This window comes from Arachis hypogaea, chromosome 4 (genome assembly GCF_003086295.3).
Source record: "Arachis hypogaea cultivar Tifrunner chromosome 4, arahy.Tifrunner.gnm2.J5K5, whole genome shotgun sequence".
Classification (NCBI taxonomy): Eukaryota; Viridiplantae; Streptophyta; class Magnoliopsida; order Fabales; family Fabaceae; genus Arachis; species Arachis hypogaea.
This window is the reverse complement of record NC_092039.1, coordinates 117142094-117161902: the sequence shown is the minus strand read 5'-3', so window position 1 is coordinate 117161902 and position 19809 is coordinate 117142094. Positions and strand designations below refer to the sequence as shown.

The 19809-nt window shown below is 33.0% G+C and overlaps 2 protein-coding genes across 10 annotated transcripts; both read left to right on the top strand.

The window, feature by feature from the left end:
* The first annotated feature begins 5738 nt into the window (after positions 1 to 5738).
* Positions 5739 to 6955, top strand: LOC112795283 (uncharacterized). Its single transcript, XM_025837221.1, has 3 exons — positions 5739 to 5846; positions 6136 to 6286; positions 6411 to 6955. The coding sequence occupies exons 1-3, from the start codon at positions 5739 to 5741 to the stop codon at positions 6953 to 6955; spliced, it is 804 nt and encodes a 267-aa protein (XP_025693006.1).
* A 6715-nt stretch (positions 6956 to 13670) lies between these two features.
* LOC112797481 (AT-rich interactive domain-containing protein 1) lies at positions 13671 to 17824 on the top strand. 9 transcript variants are annotated; one of them, XM_072236097.1, is made up of 5 exons: positions 13680 to 13803; positions 14131 to 14275; positions 14453 to 14534; positions 14867 to 15395; positions 16424 to 17824. In XM_072236097.1, the coding sequence occupies exons 3-5, from the start codon at positions 14524 to 14526 to the stop codon at positions 17228 to 17230; spliced, it is 1347 nt and encodes a 448-aa protein (XP_072092198.1). In that variant the 5' UTR covers positions 13680 to 13803; positions 14131 to 14275; positions 14453 to 14523; the 3' UTR covers positions 17231 to 17824. The 9 variants fall into 9 exon arrangements, with proteins under 9 accessions (XP_025696232.1, XP_072092196.1, XP_072092198.1 ...); XM_072236098.1 differs by having other exon boundaries at positions 13716 to 13803; positions 14131 to 14259; XM_025840447.2 differs by lacking the exon at positions 14131 to 14275 and having other exon boundaries at positions 13671 to 13803.
* The last annotated feature ends 1985 nt before the right edge of the window (positions 17825 to 19809 follow it).

Below are 19809 nucleotides of genomic sequence, written 5' to 3'. Positions count from 1 at the left end.
AAGTAGTAGGAACTAGAATAAGGATCAGTGGTGGTGTATGTTTGATTAGTTGGTAAGCTCAATAATAAAAGCTGCAAGGTAGAATGTCTCTTTCAAGTATAAACTTAGTTGCTGTTATGAAACTTTCATGAATAAATATCCTTGAAAAGAAAGAAAAAAAAGGGGGGAAGAAAAGCCAAGAGATGGCAACAAACGAAAATGAAAGAAAAAAAATAAAAAAATAAAAGCTAGACACCAATAGCTTGGACCTTAAGGCATATGCATGTGGTGTCATTGTACTAGAATCTGCTTGGATGATTAGGTTCTAAGGAGTGCTTCATCACTTGGTAACTTGGGTTAACTAACCCGGGATTATCAACCAAAAGTCCATTATCAAGAGAAACCTAGTTACAATACATTTAGTAACCCAAAGAGGTGTTGGGCACCAATGTCTTAAGATGAATTGTGAGCCAAGTGTCTGTGGTGAATGTGTGGTGAATGAAAATTGAGCTAAAAAGCTGCTGTAACACATGACACTAAGCTACTGATGAGCGGATAATTTGTACGCTTTTTGGCATTGTTTTTAGTATGTTTTTAGTATGATCTAGTTAGTTTTTAGTATATTTTTATTAATTTTTAGTTAAAATTCACTTTTCTGGACTTTACTATGAGTTTGTGTATTTTTTTGTGATTTCAGGTATTTTCTGGCTGAAATTGAGGGACCTGAGCAAAAATCTGATTCAGAGACTAAAAAGGACTGCAGATGCTGTTGGATTCTGACCTCCCTGCACTCGAAGTGGATTTTCTGGAGCTACAGAAGCCCAATTGGCACGCTCTCAACGGCGTTGGAAAGTAGACATCCCGGGCTTTCCAGCAATATATGATAGTCCATACTTTGCCCAAGATTTGATAGCCCAAACCGGCGTTCAAAGTCACCCTCAGAAATCCCAGCGTTAAACGCCGGAACTGGCACCAAAATGGGAGTTAAACGCCCAAACTGGCATAAAAGCTGGCGTTTAACTCCAAGGAGAGTCTCTACACGAAAATGCTTCAATGCTCAGCCCAAGCACACACCAAGTGGGCCCGGAAGTGGATTTTTATGTCATTTACTCATCTCTGTACACCCTAGGCTACTAGTTCTCTATAAGTAGGACCTTTTACTATTGTATTAAGAGCCTTTTGATCATGTTTTTATGATTGAACCCTCTTTGGGAGGCTGGCCATTCGGCCATGCCTAGACCTTGTTCTTATGTATTTTCAACGGTGGAGTTTCTACACACTATAGATTAAGGTGTGGAGCTCTGCTGTACCTCGAGTATTAATGCAATTACTGTTGTTCTTCTATTTGATTCCGCTTGTTCTTGTTCTAAGATATCACTTGTTCTTCAACTTGATGAATGTGATGATCCGTGACACTCATCATCATTCTCACCTATGAACGTGTGACTGACAACCACCTCCGTTCTACCTTCGATTGGGTGAATATCTCTTGGATTCCTGATACACGATGCATGGTTGATCGCCTGACAACCGAATGCTCGCCTGACAACCGAGCCAGCCATTCTGTGAGATCAGAGTCTTCGTGGTATAGGCTAGAACTGATGGCGGCATTCAAGAGAATCCGGAAGGTCTAACCTTGTCTGTGGTATTCTGAGTAGGATTCAATGATTGAATGACTGTGACGTGCTTCAAACTCCTGAGGGCGGGGCGTTAGTGACAGACGCAAAAGAATCACTGGATTCTATTCCGGCCTGATCGAGAACCGACAGATGGATAGCCGTGCCGTGACAGGGTGCGTTGAACATTTCCACTGAGAGGATGGGAGGTAGCCACTGACAACGGTGAAACCCTTGCTTAAGCTTGCCATGGAAAGGAGGAAGAAGGATTGGATGAAGACAGTAGGAAAGCAGAGAGACGGAAGGGAAGGCATCTTCATACGCTTATCTGAAGTTCCTACCAATGAATTACATAAGTATCTCTATCTTTATCTTTATGTTTTATTCGCATACCACCATACCCATTTGAGTTTGCCTGACTAAGATTTACAAGGTGACCATAGCTTGCTTCATACCAACAATCTCTGTGGGATCGACCCTTACTCGCGTAAGGTTTATTACTTGGACGACCCAGTACACTTGCTGGTTAGTTGTGCGAAGTTGTGTTTATGCCATGGTATTGAACACCAAGTTTTTGGATTCATTACCGGGGATTATTTAATTTGTGAAAAGTATTGATCACAATTTCGTGCACCAGCTACAATTGAGAAATAAGTTTCTGAAGCAAAGAAAAGAAAGAAAAATCCAACACCAAGGATCGATAAAGAATAAGGTTCACATCAGTAACTCTAGTTAGCACTTAGAGAGACATTTCACACCTGGAAACTAATAATAATTGAGCTGCATTCTTGTCTGCATAAAACCCCATGAATCAAATTCAATTATCTGCTAATAAGGACATATATGCTTAGCTGTTTTCATGCCTTTTTCTTGTTTTACTGTTTGCTTGGGGACAAGCAAAATTTAAGTTTGGTGTTGTGATGACAAGTCATCTTATGCTAGTTTCACAAGCATTTTTCACTTGTTTTTATTAGGTTTTATGCACTTTCTTACACAATAAGTAAGTAATTGGATTGAAATTTCATGTATTCCTAAGTCAATTAAACATGGTTGTTTATGAGCTTTTTCATAAGGTTTTATGCTAATTTTACTTGATCATATGAATGATGCAAATACCTTGTGATTATAGCCAACTTTCATGCAATTGTTTGATTGATAATAGGTGAAAAAGAGACAAGAACGAAGCAAGAAAGAAGAAGAAAAGGAAAGCAAGTAGTGTTGGAGGAGAAAGGGAGATGCAACATTGGTGGCTAACGTTGATCTAACAATGCTGTGAGCAATGTTCTGGAAAGCAAAATATGGGTGCCAACGTTGGAGGGAACGTTGGTGAGCCAACGTTACCTTCAACGTCTTCGATAGTTTTCAAAAACTGGAGCTAGAAAAATTTTGGGCGACGAGTACGCATAGATATGTAAAACTCGTGCACGTATGAATTGCGCGCACGCATAAATTGGCAAAATTTACCATCGACGCGTACGCATGGATCACATGTACGCGTAAAAAAGTCATTGGAGGAAACGTTGGTGACCAAACGCTACTTCCAATATCCGCGACTAACAGCTTAAATTTGGATTTGGAAAAATTGTATCAATACGTACGTGTGGATATTAATATTTTTTTATATAAAAAAAGTCAGCCAATTAATGTTGGTTGACTTTTGTTGTTTCTCATATTTATCAAATGATCCTATCATATTCAACTATATTAGTATATTATTCATTACTATTTATTAAAAAGTACTTTAGTAATTCAATTTAATAGTTCATAATCATATCAAGAGAACATTTTATTCCTAAAAATTTTCATGGGACTAAAATGACATTCATATTTGTATCAAACAAACAAATAAGTTATCCTTAAATAATTATGGACTAGATTATCATTTTAAACAAATATCGAAGCCAATTTGTTCCCTTTTTTTCAAAAATTTATTTGTTTAATATTTTAAAAAATTAAAAACTAATTTATTCAATAAATTTTTTTTTGTTAAGATTCAATTTGAGAAAACTCAAATAATAAAGGACACCTATTTTTATTTGTTGGTGGCACACACATGACCCATTTATTCTTCCTCACCAAAGGGTTTGTTTTTCCTACAAAAGAAAAAGATAATCACAATCAATTGTCCACCTTTCTAAAAACCTAATTCATCTATACAAACCATAGTTAAATACTAACCATGGTTAGTGGATCTTTCCATTCAATTCGATCCAATTTGAATTTGTTATTTACTTATTTTCATTACATGTACAAGAATGAAGTCAAATAGTTGCCAACAATATTTAATCCTAATAAAAAAGCTACTTCAGTTTTTAATTTTAAAAATATTTAAATACTCACTTTTTTTAGTAAATATTGAAATTAGTTTTTAACATTAGATATTTTGGTTTCCAATAAAATTTTACTCTTCAGAATTGTTTGGGAATTACTTTCATAAAATAAATTAGTTTTTTCATTGTTTTCTATTAAATTTTGAATATGTATCTTAACAAATTTTATTATAAGCTTTAAAACGACGGGAGAAATAATATGTCTAATAAAAATAGTTCTTGAAAAATTTTAATATAAAGATTTATTAGTGACTTGTCTAAGATCAAATAATTCTTGAGGATTTTTAAAATAAAAATTTGTTGGTGGCAACGAATTTAGATTTTTTTTTTATTTGATCTTATAAAGCGGGACATCATATCAAATTGTGTTTTTTTTTTTCGTTTTGTTTTTTTCTTAAGTTTACTTAAGTTTTGTATGATGTCAAATTACACTTTATAGAATTAATTAAAAAAATTAAGAGGATTTATTTTTAAATGCATTAGATTTTTTGTTTTTCTTTTATTACATAAATCATCAGAGAAATTGAATATAATATTAATTGACAAAATAGAAAAAAATTATATAAACAACAAATTAGACCATCAAAGATTTTTTTTTATTTAAATATCTATAAGAAAATGATTAATTTCTAGAACACGCATGGGTGAAAAGTTGGAACAAAATGCGCAAGGCCATCTCAGGGGCAGCACACACGAAATAAAATTACAGTTCATTTTAAGGATGGTGCACACAAAATAGAGCTTTGAACTCACCTGCATCACCCAAAAAATGGAACTTCCAATGCAGACAAGGCAAACGCGAAATGGAGCGTGTCAGGACTCCCTCCATGCCGTGGATGCTGCACACGAAAAATGAATTCAGGTGGGGCACACACGAAATAGGCACAAGATTCTGGTGCACCACAAATGAAATGAGCCAACTAAGTGTGTGCCGCACATGAAATGGAACCAAAGTTAGGCTATATAAACCCTGCTCCACCAGAACTGATACCACAATTTCTATTCACCCTTCTTTTACTCTCTCTTTCTCTCCGTGAAACCCATTTTAAAAAAATTTTGATATCATCAACTTTTGTTGTGGAAATGGCTTCTCAACACATATATGTGATCGTATATCCAAATGGAGAAAAGTTTCATACATCGGAGGGTGTAATATTTATGTGTGATAACCCATTTTACATAATAATTCCTCCGCAAATATCTTTGCAATAATTGAAAAATATGATTCTGGTGAATACTGGGTTGATTGAGAAAAAGAAGATCAGTAACCTGGCTTACAGGATGCCAGTTGCGTTAGCCAGTTCATTTGCTTATCAGAAAATACAGATTAAATCAGACCAGCATGTTTCGATGATGTTTTTATATCATCAGAGCATTGCAAGCATCTATTTCATGGAACTTTGTATGGAGCTTCAAGATGTCGGCGGTAGCTCATCTAGTTCGAATAACGTGGAGAAAATTCGAAATTTCGGTACGGCTGAAGCCATTCCCTTTCTGGAGATTGGTAGGGCTCGTAGTCCCACTTTTAATGCTTTCTTGATGCCAGAAAAAAATGCAGAAAATCCTCATGGGCGTCCCTCCCTCACCACCTGTGTTGCATCCTTGGAAAATATTGCTGACGAATTTGCAGACACATATGATGAAGATGAGATTGAGGATGATAGCGGTGAGGAAGCAGAAGTTGTTCCTGAAACCTAACCGCTTTATGGCGAAAGGGTTATCCCAACTCGGGCCGAACTGGTAAGTGTGATGGGGGGTAGGTGGTGTTTTTAGTAGCACTCCCGGCCACTATCTTGCACTGAGTCTTGGTGCAATGAACTCGACTACCGCAGAAGACATACCAAGCAACTATACTTTGACCAATGAAATAGAGCTGGAGATTGGCTTGAAGTTTCTAAATAGAGAAACAGCAATGCTTGCTGTTAAAAAACTACAACATTTGTAGAAGTGCAGAATACAAGGTGGTAGAGTCAGATCAAACTCAGTATGTATGTCGATACAAACAGTTTGGTGACCAATGTCGTTGGACGGTAAAGGTTGCGAAGACTAGGGCTTTGAGATTTTGGAAAATCTGAAAATACCAAGGGCTTCACAGTTGTTTGGCAACTGCGACGTCGCAAGATCATGCTCAACTTGATAGTAATGTCATATGCCAGTATATATTCCCCATGGTTCAGGCAGATGTGGCCATTTGCATAATGGTGTTGTAGGGTTCTGTAGAGTCAGCGTACGGATACAAGGTGTCTTATAAGAAGGTTTGGCTAGCAAAGCAAAAGGCAATTACCAGAATATATGGAGACTGGGATTACTCATACAATCAGCTGCGGAGATATTTCAATGCGTTGCAAACTTTCATTCCAGGTATGAAATACACGTCACATTATGGGATTTTAGACATTGTTTGCGTTCGTTACTCTATTTTCATAACTAAGCGTACTCGTGTTAGGTATAATTGTTGATCTATAAATCTGACCGTACTATGTAGAAAACACGCTGGACCATGATAGTGTCATATTTCATCAAGTATTCTGGTCATTCCCATTGTGTGTTGAAGCATTCAAGCACTGCAAGCCACTGGTTTCAGTTGACGAAATACACTTGTATGGTAAGTACACGGGCATCTTATTGATGGGAATAGCACATGATGGAAACAATAACATACTATCCATAGCTTTTGTGCTTGTCGAATTGGAGAATACAGACTCGTGGTACTTTTTTCTTACCAACCTAAAGAGACATGTAGCGACTCAACCGGGAATTCTACTTATCTCTGATAGGCATGCAGCAATAACGACTGCATTGGAGCGAGATGGGTGTGGATGGGAACACAATTTTTATTGTATCAGACATATTGCCTCTAACTTTGCAACAAATTTCAAGAGCAAGGAAGCCAAAAGGCACCTGGTCAATGCGGCATACTCGAAGATGCAAGAGCAGGTGCAATACTACCTTGAGTTAATCAGTGGCAAGGATCCGGCCACGTCTCTGGCAATGATGGCTTGGATTAGAGAGTTAGAGCCGCCAAAATGACTACAACACCGCGACAAGGGTCATCGATATAGTCACATGACAACTAATCTGTTTAAGTGTATCAATTCTGTGCTAAAGGAAACTCGTAATCTTCTGGTTTGTACAATTGTTGAGTCTACCTGCCACCACCTGAATGCACTATTTATCAACAAGGGTCAATAGGCAGAAGCACAGAATGCATGTGGTCATATTTTTTTCACAATTCTTGCAAAAAACAATACTTGCGAATAGGGAGAAAATTACCTAGATGCTTGTCACATCATACGACAGAGCGACATCAATATTCACTGTGGATGAGATAGCCGCTATAGGAGCACAGTCTAGGTTTAGAGTTTTCCTACATTGCAGGTGTGATTGCGGATACTTCCAAGCATTGCACTATCCATGAGCTCATGCTCTAGCCGCATGTGTCCATGCAATGCTTGACTGGCAGTGTTATGTTGACGATGTATACCGTGTTAAAAATGTGTTCCGAGTTTACCAGATGGAATTTCCACCATTGCCCGTTGAGGAACTATGGCCACCATATGAAGGACAACATCTCCGGCCCAACCCCCACCTGCGACGTACAATGGAAGGCCAACCTGTTTCCACAAGGATTTAGAATGAGATGGACGACGTCGAGCCTGGTCTTGGAAAGCGATGTAGTCTTTGCAGGTAACCAGAGTATACCAGGCGAAACTGTCCCCATATATCTGGCACTTAGTAGGGTGGCCGTCAATGCGCAAAAATATGAAATTCATCCAACCTATTAAGATTTTCTTCAACATTGATTATGCTACTACTTATTTTAATAAATACTAAAAAAGTTTTGCCTCAATAAATTTTTTTACCACAAAAAAAATCACCACACTTTTTCTCTCTTATTTGTGACTACCCAGTGAATTGGTCCCCTCTCCTTCACCCCTTTCATATTGATCCAGCCACAACCTTCTAAACCATTACCTCTCCCAATCAGCCACTACATGCTCGTACGTGAACTGTGAATACTGGAACTTGCTGCCATTACTGCCACCATGCCATTTTGTGTGTGTCAGTCCTAGAATGGGCCATTTCGTGGCTGCCATCAGCGGGTTCGACTAATTCGCGTGTGTCAGCCATGAGGTCCTCCAATTCGCAGCTGGTAACCCAGATTTCTTCTATTTCGTGCCTGCCTCACCGAGAATGGGATGCCATATGCGAAGTCAATCCATTCCATCCATTTTCGTGTGCACCATCTTTAGAATGGAGTGTAATTTTATTTTGTGTGTGCTGCCTCTGAGATGGTCATGCACATTTTGTTTCAATTTTTCATCCATGCGTATTTTAGATATTAATCATTTTCTTATACATATTTAAATAAAAAGGTCATCAAAGATTTATATTTGTATTATAATAATTATAGATTTATAGATAAAATAGAAGAGGTAATATTAACCACCATCATTAGCACATAATAATTAATTTTAAAAAAACTCATTAAGTTAATGTTTGATATATGCTTCAAAACAATATATAAAAATTATATTTTAATTTAGTAATGGGTCTTTTTATTTTTATTTTTTTTTTGTCTTAAGTGATATTATAAATATAATTTTTACCATACATTCTTTAATCGAGACAAAAAAAATGTAAAAAATATATTGCATAATAAAATATCATACTTAATAAAATTAAAAAAATATATTTTCATTTTTCCCTTAAACATTATGCTTGATTTTTTTGAAAAAAAGTTAATAAATTTTGTTTGATATATTCTTATAATTAATAACATAGTTGATTTTTTTCATTTTTGTATGAGTATCATATTTTAAATAAACTTATATATTTTGATCGAGTGGTCAGTTTATTCGTCTGTTTAAATAAATGTTAGGGGTTAGAATCTTGTTTTGTGCATACAGTAATTTATTGACCAGCAATAAATCTTTAAATGAAATTCAAATTTGTAATAAATTAGTCTTTAATTTATCGAATTGAGAGATATCATGAAAAAAAAATTAATAAAATCTATTTTAATATCATTATTTTATTGTGAAATAAAAGCATGGTTAAGACTCAATTTGAGAAAACTCAAATAATAAAGGACACTTGTATTTATATGTGTTGGTGACACACATGACCCATTTATTCTTCCACACCAAAGGGTTTGTTTTTCCTACAAAAGAAAAAGATAATCACAATGAATTGTCCACCTTCCCAAAAACTAATTCAGTTATCCAAACCATAGTTAAATACTAATCATGGTTAGTGGATGTTTCCATTCAATTCAATCCAATTTAAATTTGTTGTTTTTTATTATATGTACAAAAATGAGGTCAAATAGTTGTCAACATTATTTAATCCTAATAAAAAAACTACTTCAAGTTTTACTTTTAAAAATATTTACATTTTGTTTATAACAAAAATTAAAATAGGACATTGACGTAATTTTAATGCTGAAATAATTTATTAGTGTGTTTTATCTTAATAATTAGATAATTTTTTTAATTAAAAAAATGATTAAGATATTACTTAATATGGGCTATAAAATAAAGAGGAATGCTGAATTTATTATTTTTTAATATCAATATTTAAAAATATATAATAAAATATATTGTTAAATTATTAGACTAAAATAACTAGATTAAAAAAATTAGTTAACGACTAAGTGATAAACAAAATTAACAAATTCTAATCATCGTCTAATATTTTACTAAAACAAATATATAACGATACTATTTTACTTTAATAATGGATCTTTTTAATTTTCTTTTGTCTTAAGTGATATTATAAAATGTGACTTTTATTGTAAGATAAAAAATATGTAAAAAAATATATTGTATAATAAAAGATCACATTTAATAAAATTAAAAAAAATTTTCATTTTTTTTTCTTTAAATTTATTGTGCTTAATTTTCTTTTGTATGAATTTCATATTTTAAATAAACTTATATATTTTGACAGGCTTATAAGTTTTTTAATTTCTATAAAAAATTATTTTTTAATTTTTAATAAAATTAAAAAATTATCTAAGTTTAATTGCTAATTTATTTAAGCTAAATATTAACTTATTAAACTAAATATTAAAGTGACAAATTATAATTGATATGGTAAAACATGTCACATCAACATTTAATTTGTTATGTTAGTAATTAACAAAAAATAAAAAAACTAAAATATATATTTTTTAATTTTTAATGGACTTATACCAAAATTGAAACTAAGGCCAAAACATTCGTTATTATTTTTAATATTTTTTTATGTTTGTATGATAAAAGGATGATGTAGTTAGGTAAATGGGCATGTTTGCTCCGCTGATTCTGCCTTACTAAAATCGCTCCATCTAATGGTGGATTAGCAGGTTCGACGGACTATGTATGTCAATTCTTTTTTTATTTAATTATTAAATATTAAAAAAATATAATTTTATAAATATTTTAATAAATTTATAATTTTTAAAGACATAAAAATATTATTTTTAAATTTATAAATATTAAAATTTTTATAATTATAAATATCTAATAAATATAATCATCAACCAATTTTTTTAAAATAAAAGAATAAAATTAGTATTATTTAAAACAAAATAAATATTTTTAAAATATATAATTAAATATTGTCCAAACCCTAATGAATTAAATATAGTATAAATGGTGACAGATTACACGTTATCTTTTGAAATTAAAATTTAAAATTTAGAAGATTCACATTTATCCAAATTATAACTTAAAGTAAAACAAATAAACATTCTAAATACAAATACAATAATAATGTTCTAAATTCAGTTATCATCTTAAAGACAAAAGTCCGTCAGACAAGCTCGTCTTACTTCGCAGAAATCTGCCAAAATCTGTGAATTAGCAGTGCGGATTAAACAGACTTTTTTTATTATAATGATCTCAAATTTTTAGCTCGGTCTGTATTTTTTTTGCGAAATACGCGAGTCAGTCTGGCGAATTTCGACCAGTTTGTCACTCCTAGATGTACAATATGATATTCATTGATATAGATAATAAAAATTAATATTTTTGATTTTTTTTGTTAAACAGTTATTTATAGAAATCGTATTCACCAATTTATATTGTTTAATTAAAAAAATTGTATTCAATCAAATTAAAATTGGTATAGTAATTAACTCACTAGTCCGCTTAAACAAGTGTCAAGGATTCAAATCCTACCTAAAACTAAAAAAATTTAAAATTGAAATTGTATCTTCTGATTTTTGTTTTTGAAATTTAATAAAATCTATTTTAATATCTTTATTTTATTGTGAAATAATTTTGGAACTAGATCTACATCCACCCTTTTCTTTTGTAAATATCTACTAAATATAATCATCAACCAAATTTTTAAAATAAAATAATAAAACTAGCATTATTTAAAACAAAATAAATATTTTTAAAATATATAATTAAATATTGTCTAAATCCTAATGAATCAAATATAGTATAAATGGTGACATATCACGTGTTACCTTCTGAAATTAAAATTTAAAATTCAGAGGATTTAAATTTATCAAAATTATAACTTAAAGTAAAACGAACAAATATTCTAAATACAAATACAATAGTAATGTTCTAAATTCAGTTATCATCTTAAAGACAAAAGCCCGTCAGACAAGCTCGTCTTACGTCGCAGAAATTTGCCAAAATCTGTGAATTAGCGGTGCGGATTAGACGAACTTTTTTTATTATAATGATCTCAAATTTCTAGCTCGACCCGTATTTTTTTTTTGCAAAATACGCGAGTCAGTCCGGCGGATTTCGACCAATTTGTCACCCCTAGATGTATAGTATGATATTCATTGATATAGATAATAAAAATCAATATTTCTGATTTTTTCGTTAAACATTTATTTACAGAAATTGTATTCACCAATTTATATTGTTTAATTAAAAAAATTGTATTCAATCAAATTAAATTGATGTAGTGGTTAACTCACTAGTCCGCTTAGATAAGTGTTAAGAATTCAAATCCCACCAAAAAACTAAAAAAATTTTAAAATTGAAATTGTATCTTCTGATTTTTGTTTTTGAAATTTAATAAAATCTATTTCAATATCTTTATTTTATTATGAAATAATTTTGAAACTAGATCTACACCCACCCTTTCCTTTTGTAAATATCTAATAAATATAATCATCAACTAAATTTTTTAAAATAAAATAAAAACTAGCATTATTTAAACGCAATAAATATTTTTAAAATATATAATTAAATATTGTCCAAACCTTAATGAATCAAATATAGTATAAATAGTGACATATCACACGTTACCTTCTGAAATTAAAATTTAAAATTTAGAAGATTTAAATTTATCCAAATTATAACTTAAAGTAAAACGAACAAACATTCTAAATACTAATACGATAGTAATGTTCTAAATTCAGTTATCATCTTAAAGACAAAAGCCTGTCAAACAAGCTTGTCTTACGTCGCAGAAATCTGCCAAAATTTGTGAATTAGCAATACAGATTCGGCAGACTTTTTTTATTATAATGATCTCAAATTTCTAGCTCGACCCGTATTTTTTTCGAAATACGCGAGTCAGTCCGGTGGATCTCGACCAATTTGTCACCCCTAGATGTATAGTATAATATTCATTGATATAAATAATAAAAATCAATATTTCTGATTTTTTTTGTTAAACAATTATTTATAGAAATCATATTCACCAATTTATATTGTTTAATTAAAAAAATTGTATTTAATTAAATTAAATTGGTGTAATAGTTAACTCATTAGTCCGCTTAGACAAGTGTCAAGAATTCAAATCCCACCTAAAAACTAAAAAAAATTTAAAATTGAAATTGTATCTTCTGATTTTTGTTTTTGAAATTTAATAAAATCTATTTTAATATCTTTATTTTATTGTGAAATAATTTTGAAACTAGATCTACATCCACCCTTTCCTTTTGTAAATATCTAATAAATATAATCATTAACCAAATTTTTTAAAATAAAATATTAAAACTAGCATTATTTAAAACAAAATAAATATTTTTAAAATATATAATTAAATATTGTCCAAACCCTAATGAATCAAATATAGTATAAATGGTGACAGATCACACGTTACCTTCTGAAATTAAAATTTAAAATTTAGAAGATTTAAATTTATCCAAATTATAACTTAAAGTAAAACGAACAAACGTTCTAAATACTAATACAATAGTAATGTTCTAAATTCAATTATCATCTTAATGACAAAAGCCCGTCAGACAAGCTCGTCTTACCTCGCAGAAATCTGCCAAAATCTGTGAATTAGCAGTGCGAATTACGCGGACTTTTCTTATTATAATGATTTCAAATTTCTAGCTCGGCCCGTATTTTTTTGCGAAATACGCGAGTCAGTCCGGCGGATTTCGACCAATTTATCACCCCTAGATGTATAGTATGATATTCATTGATATAGATAATAAAAATCAATATTTCTGATTTTTTGGTTAAACAATTATTTATAGAAATCGTATTCACCAATTTATATTGTTTAATTAAAAAAATTGTATTCAATCAAATTAATTGGTGTAGTAATTAACTTACTAATCCGCTTAGACAAGTGTCAAGAATTCAAATCTCACTTAAAAACTAAAAAAATTTTAAAATTAAAATTGTATCTTCTGATATTTGTTTTTGAAATTTAATCAAATCTATTTTAATATCTTTATTTTATTGTGAAATAATTTTGAAACTAGATCTATATCTACCCTTTCCTTTTCCACCTCAAAAGAAATATATATATAAACAAGGTTTTGAGGGCTAAAAATACAATACCATTATCTCCATCAACCATCATTTAAGAGTAAGGTGGATGCAAAAGTTCAATAGAGGGTCACAATAGGGCTACAAATTTTACTCTTTTTCTCCTACTCTCTCCCCCTCTATACACAGGTATGCCTTCTTTTTCTTCCATTCTCTTTCTTTTCTTTCTTTTTATTTTTTTTTTCCTCCTAAAACTATTTTTTCCACTTCCATTGAAAAATAAAATTGAATCTTTTTTTTACTCTAATTGAAACTTGAAAACCTAGAATCTCATTGGTTTGGGAAAAAATAAGAAAAAGAAAGAAAACCATTTTTTCTATAACTTATTTTTCTGCAAATTATTTTGAGATTTTGAAAACCAAAAATACTTGGATTTTTGAAGAAGAGGGTCTGTGTCTGTTCAAAACTTGAACTTTGGCCCCTTCACTATCTTTCTTTCTCTTCCTTCTCCCACAGATGTCATCTGCAATTTAAGGTTTTCTTTCCTAGAGAGAGAAACAAAGCGCGGGACACCCTAAAATTCTTTCTCTCTCTGTATCTACACATCTAGGTATAGAGAGAGAAAGAAAGAAAGAAAGAACTATTGTATGATTCTTAATTGGTACCTTCTTCTGAATCCTCACTTTGAATGCTTCACTACCTAGTCTTTTTCTTTATACAGAAGTTTATTTGTTTCTTTCTTTTATTGTTTTTTTGTTGGTGTATAAAAGTTAAAAATGGAACCTTTTTAGCATGATGCTTTGGGTTTATGGATTTGAATCTGATATGTACATGGCAGGGTGGTCGATGCTGGATTGCCTTGGATTTGCTAAAAGCTCATAGGAGATATTGAAGGTGAAGTTGGCACTTATGCATTTAAGGTATTGTTGTTTTGATAAATTCCTGTGTGTTTTTTTGAATGGGATCTAGGCCTGGAATGGTTGTGGATTTTGTAAGCTATTCAAGTTTTGGTGAAGGAGAAGGGTTGCACCGATGATGTTTGTAAGAATAGGTTTTTGGATTGTGTTGGGGAACTTGTGAATGTTGGTTCCACTGTGGAACTTGCTTGAAGTAAGTATTTGAGTACACTAGAGACATGGCTGAAGAATATTTCTCATAGTGAGTTCTTCCCTGAGTGTGGTTTGGTGTTTGGTAGGGTTTGTTTTGGTTGGCTAATGGAGTTGCAGGCTGATATATTGTTGGATGTTTGCAGCGAAGAAGAGGCGGGAGATAGTATCGAGAGTGTGTGTGACTTACTAGATGGGAGAAAGTTGTGTAGAACTAATAGAGTTAGGTGCTTGAATCCAGAGCTCAGTGGTTCCAAGAAAATTGTTGATTTGAACTCACTGGACCGGAAGACAAATGTGGCTAGTGTTGGAAACTTATGCAGCCGTAATTATGCAATGGATAGACTCAACAATTTGAATGGAAGTAAAACATCAGTAGCGGATATATCTGATGCAGTAAACAGCATGACTGGAGTTTCGGATGGTGGCAAGAGGTGTGATAGTGGCGATGAAGATAGTGTTAATAAGGGGAGCTCTGGTCGAAAGAGGAAGAGAGAGTCTATGTCAGAAATGCTGCACTGGATTCTTGATAGGGCTGAGAATCCTTGTGATCCTGCTATGGGTTCAATGCCCGAAAAGTCAAAGTGGAAGTCATATGGTAGTGAAGAGATCTGGAAGCAGGCTTTGTTGCTCCGGGAAGCTGTATATCTGAAAAGTGATCACCCTAGTTGGCAGGTAATCCTGAAAATATGAGCTGTTAATTTTTCATGCAGATAACTAATGACATTGTTTATTTCTGAGACAATTCCATGAAAACCAACCGTGAATGCATACTTTTCCCTAAATGTTTAACTGATTTAATGCCTCTTGCAATTCGAAATTTTTGTATCTTTGTAAATTGTTACCATTTTTCCTGAGGTTGGCCCTCTCATAATTTGGCATTTGTAGTTAATTCTATTTGTATATGGAATATGGATGCTGTTTTTGTATTATAAGATTCAAAATTTTGGTCCTTTTTGTGTGTACTCTCTGCTTTCATAGTTACATTGTTGTGCTTAAATTTAGTCCGGGAGTCCTCTATAGTTTAATTATTTTTTTTACCTTTACATTTCTAATTCTATTTATCTGTTGTTCTGCTTCTTTTGTTAAATATTGAAGAAAACAGAACTGAATAAAGAAAGGCAGGAAAACTTATTGTGTGTTTGGTTTGCACTTTTTATTTTCTGTTTCATTTTCAGCGTTTTCTCGTTTCTGAACTTCGTGAAGAAAATAAGAGAAAACAGGATGTGAAATATTGGATTTTATTGCTTTCACAGTTTTTTCTTTTTCTTTCACAAAATCCTGAAAATAAAAAACTCAGAAAATAAAAACAGAAAATGAAAATGCAAACCAAACGTACAATTACAATTGTTGTGCTCTAACATGGTCTTGTGTAATGAATTTATTCTTCTCTCAACTTGGAATGTATATCAACATGATTATATTACAGTTTGCAGACATTATCTAAATTTTGCAAGCTATCTTTTTGAAAGAATGAACATGGTAAATCGATTTTTTAGCTATTTTTTAACTCGTTATTCAACAATTAATTATGCATTAAGTAACCATCAATCCGGAAGTTCTTGGTAGAAATGAATGCTTACTTTTCAGATGATATATACTGAATGTTTGTCTAATTGATGCGATTGTGCTACCTGTTACCATTAAAAAATAATAATTTATGTGACATGAAATCAAAACTAATATATTTTTGTCATGGTCAGGGTCAGAGGATGCATCCTTGCATGTATGATGATCAGGTTGGGGCAAACTACAATCTCAGGGAGAGATTAAAAACTGACAAGAAATCAACATCTGGTGATGGCTCTTCACATGCTGGAGGAACAGAGGGAGGTTCTGAGAGAAGTCCAACTCCTCATTCTAGTGCTGAGAAATGGTCACTTGATGTACCTGCCACCATGCCCATTCCTATTGGCCCGGCCCATCAAGCTGAAGTTCCTGAATGGACTGGCATGGCTGTTGAGAGTGATTCAAAATGGTTTGGAAACCAAATATGGCCAGCAGCAAAGGTGAATACCAATCTTATCGAAAGGGATCCCATCGGAGCTGGAAGAAAAGATTCATGTGGCTGCCAATTTCAAGGTTCTGTTGAGTGTATCCAATTCCATGTTGCTCAGAAAAGGGCTAAACTTAAGCTAGAATTGGGTGATGCATTTTACATGTGGAATTTACACAAGACAGGGGAAGATGTTAGGCGATTGTGGACCGAAGACGAAGAGAAGAAGTTTAAGGATGTGGTGAAAGCAAACCCTCTTTCACATGAGACATGTTTTTGGGAACAAATTTTCAAATCGTTTCCTACAAAGAGCAGGGAAGATTTAGTGAGTTACTACTTCAATGTCTTCCTCTTGCAGCGAAGGGGATACCAGAATAGGAATACTCCAAATGACATCAACAGCGACGATGATGAAGCAGAATATGGACCATTGAAGAATTCTTTCGGACATAACACAGATAACCCTCGCACTACCTTATTATCGCCTAAGAAGCCTAAGACAAAGGGAAGATAGCGAGTTACTGAAGTCACAAGCTTCGTTGAGCGGAGTTTGGCCATTTGTTCTTTGTGGCAGCAATCTTCCATGTCAATTGATCTCTTCTCCTTGCTTGGAATATCAAATCATCTTTGCACATCTTTGCTGCAGCAATTTTCAGAACCAATCTTTATCTCATTGCTTAGGATGTGAAATCATTGATTTCTGCGTCATAGCTGCAGAATTTTCGGTGTCGATGGTTTGTTGTCACCTTGCTTTCTTGGTGTACAAGATTGGGATTCAATTGATTGGTTTGGTTTTGGTGTAGGGTCTCTGCGAAATGGTGGTGGAAGCAGCAAACTAAAAGATTTGAACTGCTAGAATTTGGAGTTTTCTTTAGTTTACATGCTTCCAATTTTGAGATATACTTTGCATTTTCACAATGATGTGTTGCAGCCATTGGTGTTCTTAATTGCATGATTTATTTTGCCCTTTTTGTCTTGCCTCTTGATTGTGACAAGAGTTTTTAAAAAGTTGAAAGAACAGCTTCATAAAATATATAGATGACATTTTTCTTTGTAGAGGATCATGATTAAATACATGGAAATGTAATTTAAATTTCATCCTTTCATATGATGCTGGTTTTATTTTGGATGTATCATTCAATGCTGTAGACATTATTTTGGTTTAGGTATTTGCAAATCCGCCCTCAACCTTTTTCTTGCCGAGTGATTGTTGGTTCCATCCATATTCCTGAATAAGATAATCAAGCATTCAAGCTTGAAAGCTCCATCTGAAATTTTTGGAGTTTATAAAATTTTGAAAAAAAGATAAATAGGTCTTTGACTTTTTGTCATGCAAATTTTTAAGTTTATGAAGATTGAAAAATGCAATTTTTAAGTTTCTGACCTCCACAAAATTAGGATATTTAGATCTTTCCATCCAACTGAACTTGTGAAATGTAACAGAAACATAATAGAAATGTCTAACATGGATGCTACTATGCTAACATGGCTGTAATGGTGTCCCACACATATGTGGCAGAAAGGTTTAGAGGAAACCCCTTAACAAAGATCAAAACTGAAAAGTCACACTCATACTCTGTTTCTCCCTCTAAAAAAAGGTTCGAATTTCTTTCTTGTTGCGTGGTGAAGTGGTTGAAAAAGAAGGTGAAAGGGTTGCATTGTTTGGTTGTCGTCTATCTTCATCTACGAAGGTAAGTTTTGTTTACATGGTTAGTTCATTTTTTATAGAAGGGCTTTAGTTGGTACAAGGGTTTGGAAATGGATGTCTAAAGCATATTGTAATGTGGGTTTATTTTGTTGCTGGTTAGGGTTTGTGGGGCAAAATTGCTTTTAAATTGTTATCTTTGAATATGACTAAAATTGTGTGCGAAAATGCCTAAATTTTACTGAGTAGTATGACACAAGTTTGATTTATTCAAAATGATAAAAATAATTGGTTTATTTTTTTCGATGGATGATTACTATGTGGTGTCAGTTTTTTTATCATGGGGTATAATTTTATTAGAAGTGGTGGTGAGCTTGTTTATGTGCATGGTAAGGTAGAGAAATGTTTTAAGATGGACATTGATTTTGTCAACTTCAGATACTTGATAACCTTGTTTAAGGGCCTAGGATATCAATCATATAAGGTGGTATGACCCAACAAGTCCAGACATTAAGTATAGGTTGCATATTCTGACAGGGGATGTAGGGATCAATGCAATGCGAGAGAATAAAATGAAAAATTTAAAGATGGATGAGTTCTATATTTATTTTGACCACCCCGTAGATGATTCTGAGATTATTGATACTACTGATAAAGAGAGGGATAGACCAGTTGATATAGTTGAAGTTTTAAAGAAACTTAATACATCTTCCTCTTTCATATAGAGCAGGGGCCTACATTAAACACTCCATTTAAGCCTCTTGCCAAAGATCCATCCGTGGCCCAAAAAAGAGCTCAATTATATCCATCCAAGTTTAGGCCAAAACAGAAAATCTTCAGGCCGCCTGCTCCACTTGACCAAAGTCCACTCCCATCCAACTCTCAAGCCACAACATAGGCTCAATATCCCGCATAATTAGAAACAGCAACTACATTGGCATCAAGGAAGGCATTGGCAGCAGCAACTCTTACAAAGAATGAAGAACTGTGTCTGTGTTTTTTTAGGCTAAATGTGTGTTTTGTAATAGTTTAAGGCAAACTTGATAACTGCCTTTTATTTTACTTATTTTGTGTTGCTTGTTTTTTTTTTTGTCAAATTAAACTTGTTAGATGGTAACTCCGCCTATTCTACACCTGCTATAGATAGTTGGTCCCAAGTCCAGATAAAGGAGGAGGGTTGTGTTAGGCCTTCGACAATCAACATAAAAATTTAGTCGATTTTTCATGACAAGGAACAAAGGCGTTATTGCGCTAAAGTTATGTCGTTGCCCGAAAGCAACACGTTGTATGGCTCGCGTACAGTGTCAAATGAGTAAGAGCTGCTGCATCAGTGCCTGGGTGTAGTATTAAATGAGCAAGGATTCTCACATTTTCGTGAACGGGTGAGGGTAAATAAGCTAGTTCACAAAGAAAAAGGTAAAGGTAAAGGTCAAAGGGATAGAAGGTTG

What these genes read in the sequence shown, in the direction of transcription:
- LOC112797481 (XM_072236093.1), top strand. Translation starts at nt 14,829, where the DNA reads ATGGAGTTGCAGGCTGATATATTGTTGGATGTTTGCAGCGAAGAAGAG. An exon ending in GTGATCACCCTAGTTGGCAG is followed by an intron (nt 15,396 to 16,423) that starts GTAATCCTGAAA and finishes TGTCATGGTCAG; the next exon opens with GGTCAGAGGATGCATCCTTG.
- LOC112795283 (XM_025837221.1), top strand. Translation starts at nt 5,739, where the DNA reads ATGAACTCGACTACCGCAGAAGACATACCAAGCAACTATACTTTGACC. An exon ending in GAGAAACAGCAATGCTTGCT is followed by an intron (nt 5,847 to 6,135) that starts GTTAAAAAACTA and finishes ATGGTGTTGTAG; the next exon opens with GGTTCTGTAGAGTCAGCGTA. An exon ending in GTTGCAAACTTTCATTCCAG is followed by an intron (nt 6,287 to 6,410) that starts GTATGAAATACA and finishes CGTACTATGTAG; the next exon opens with AAAACACGCTGGACCATGAT.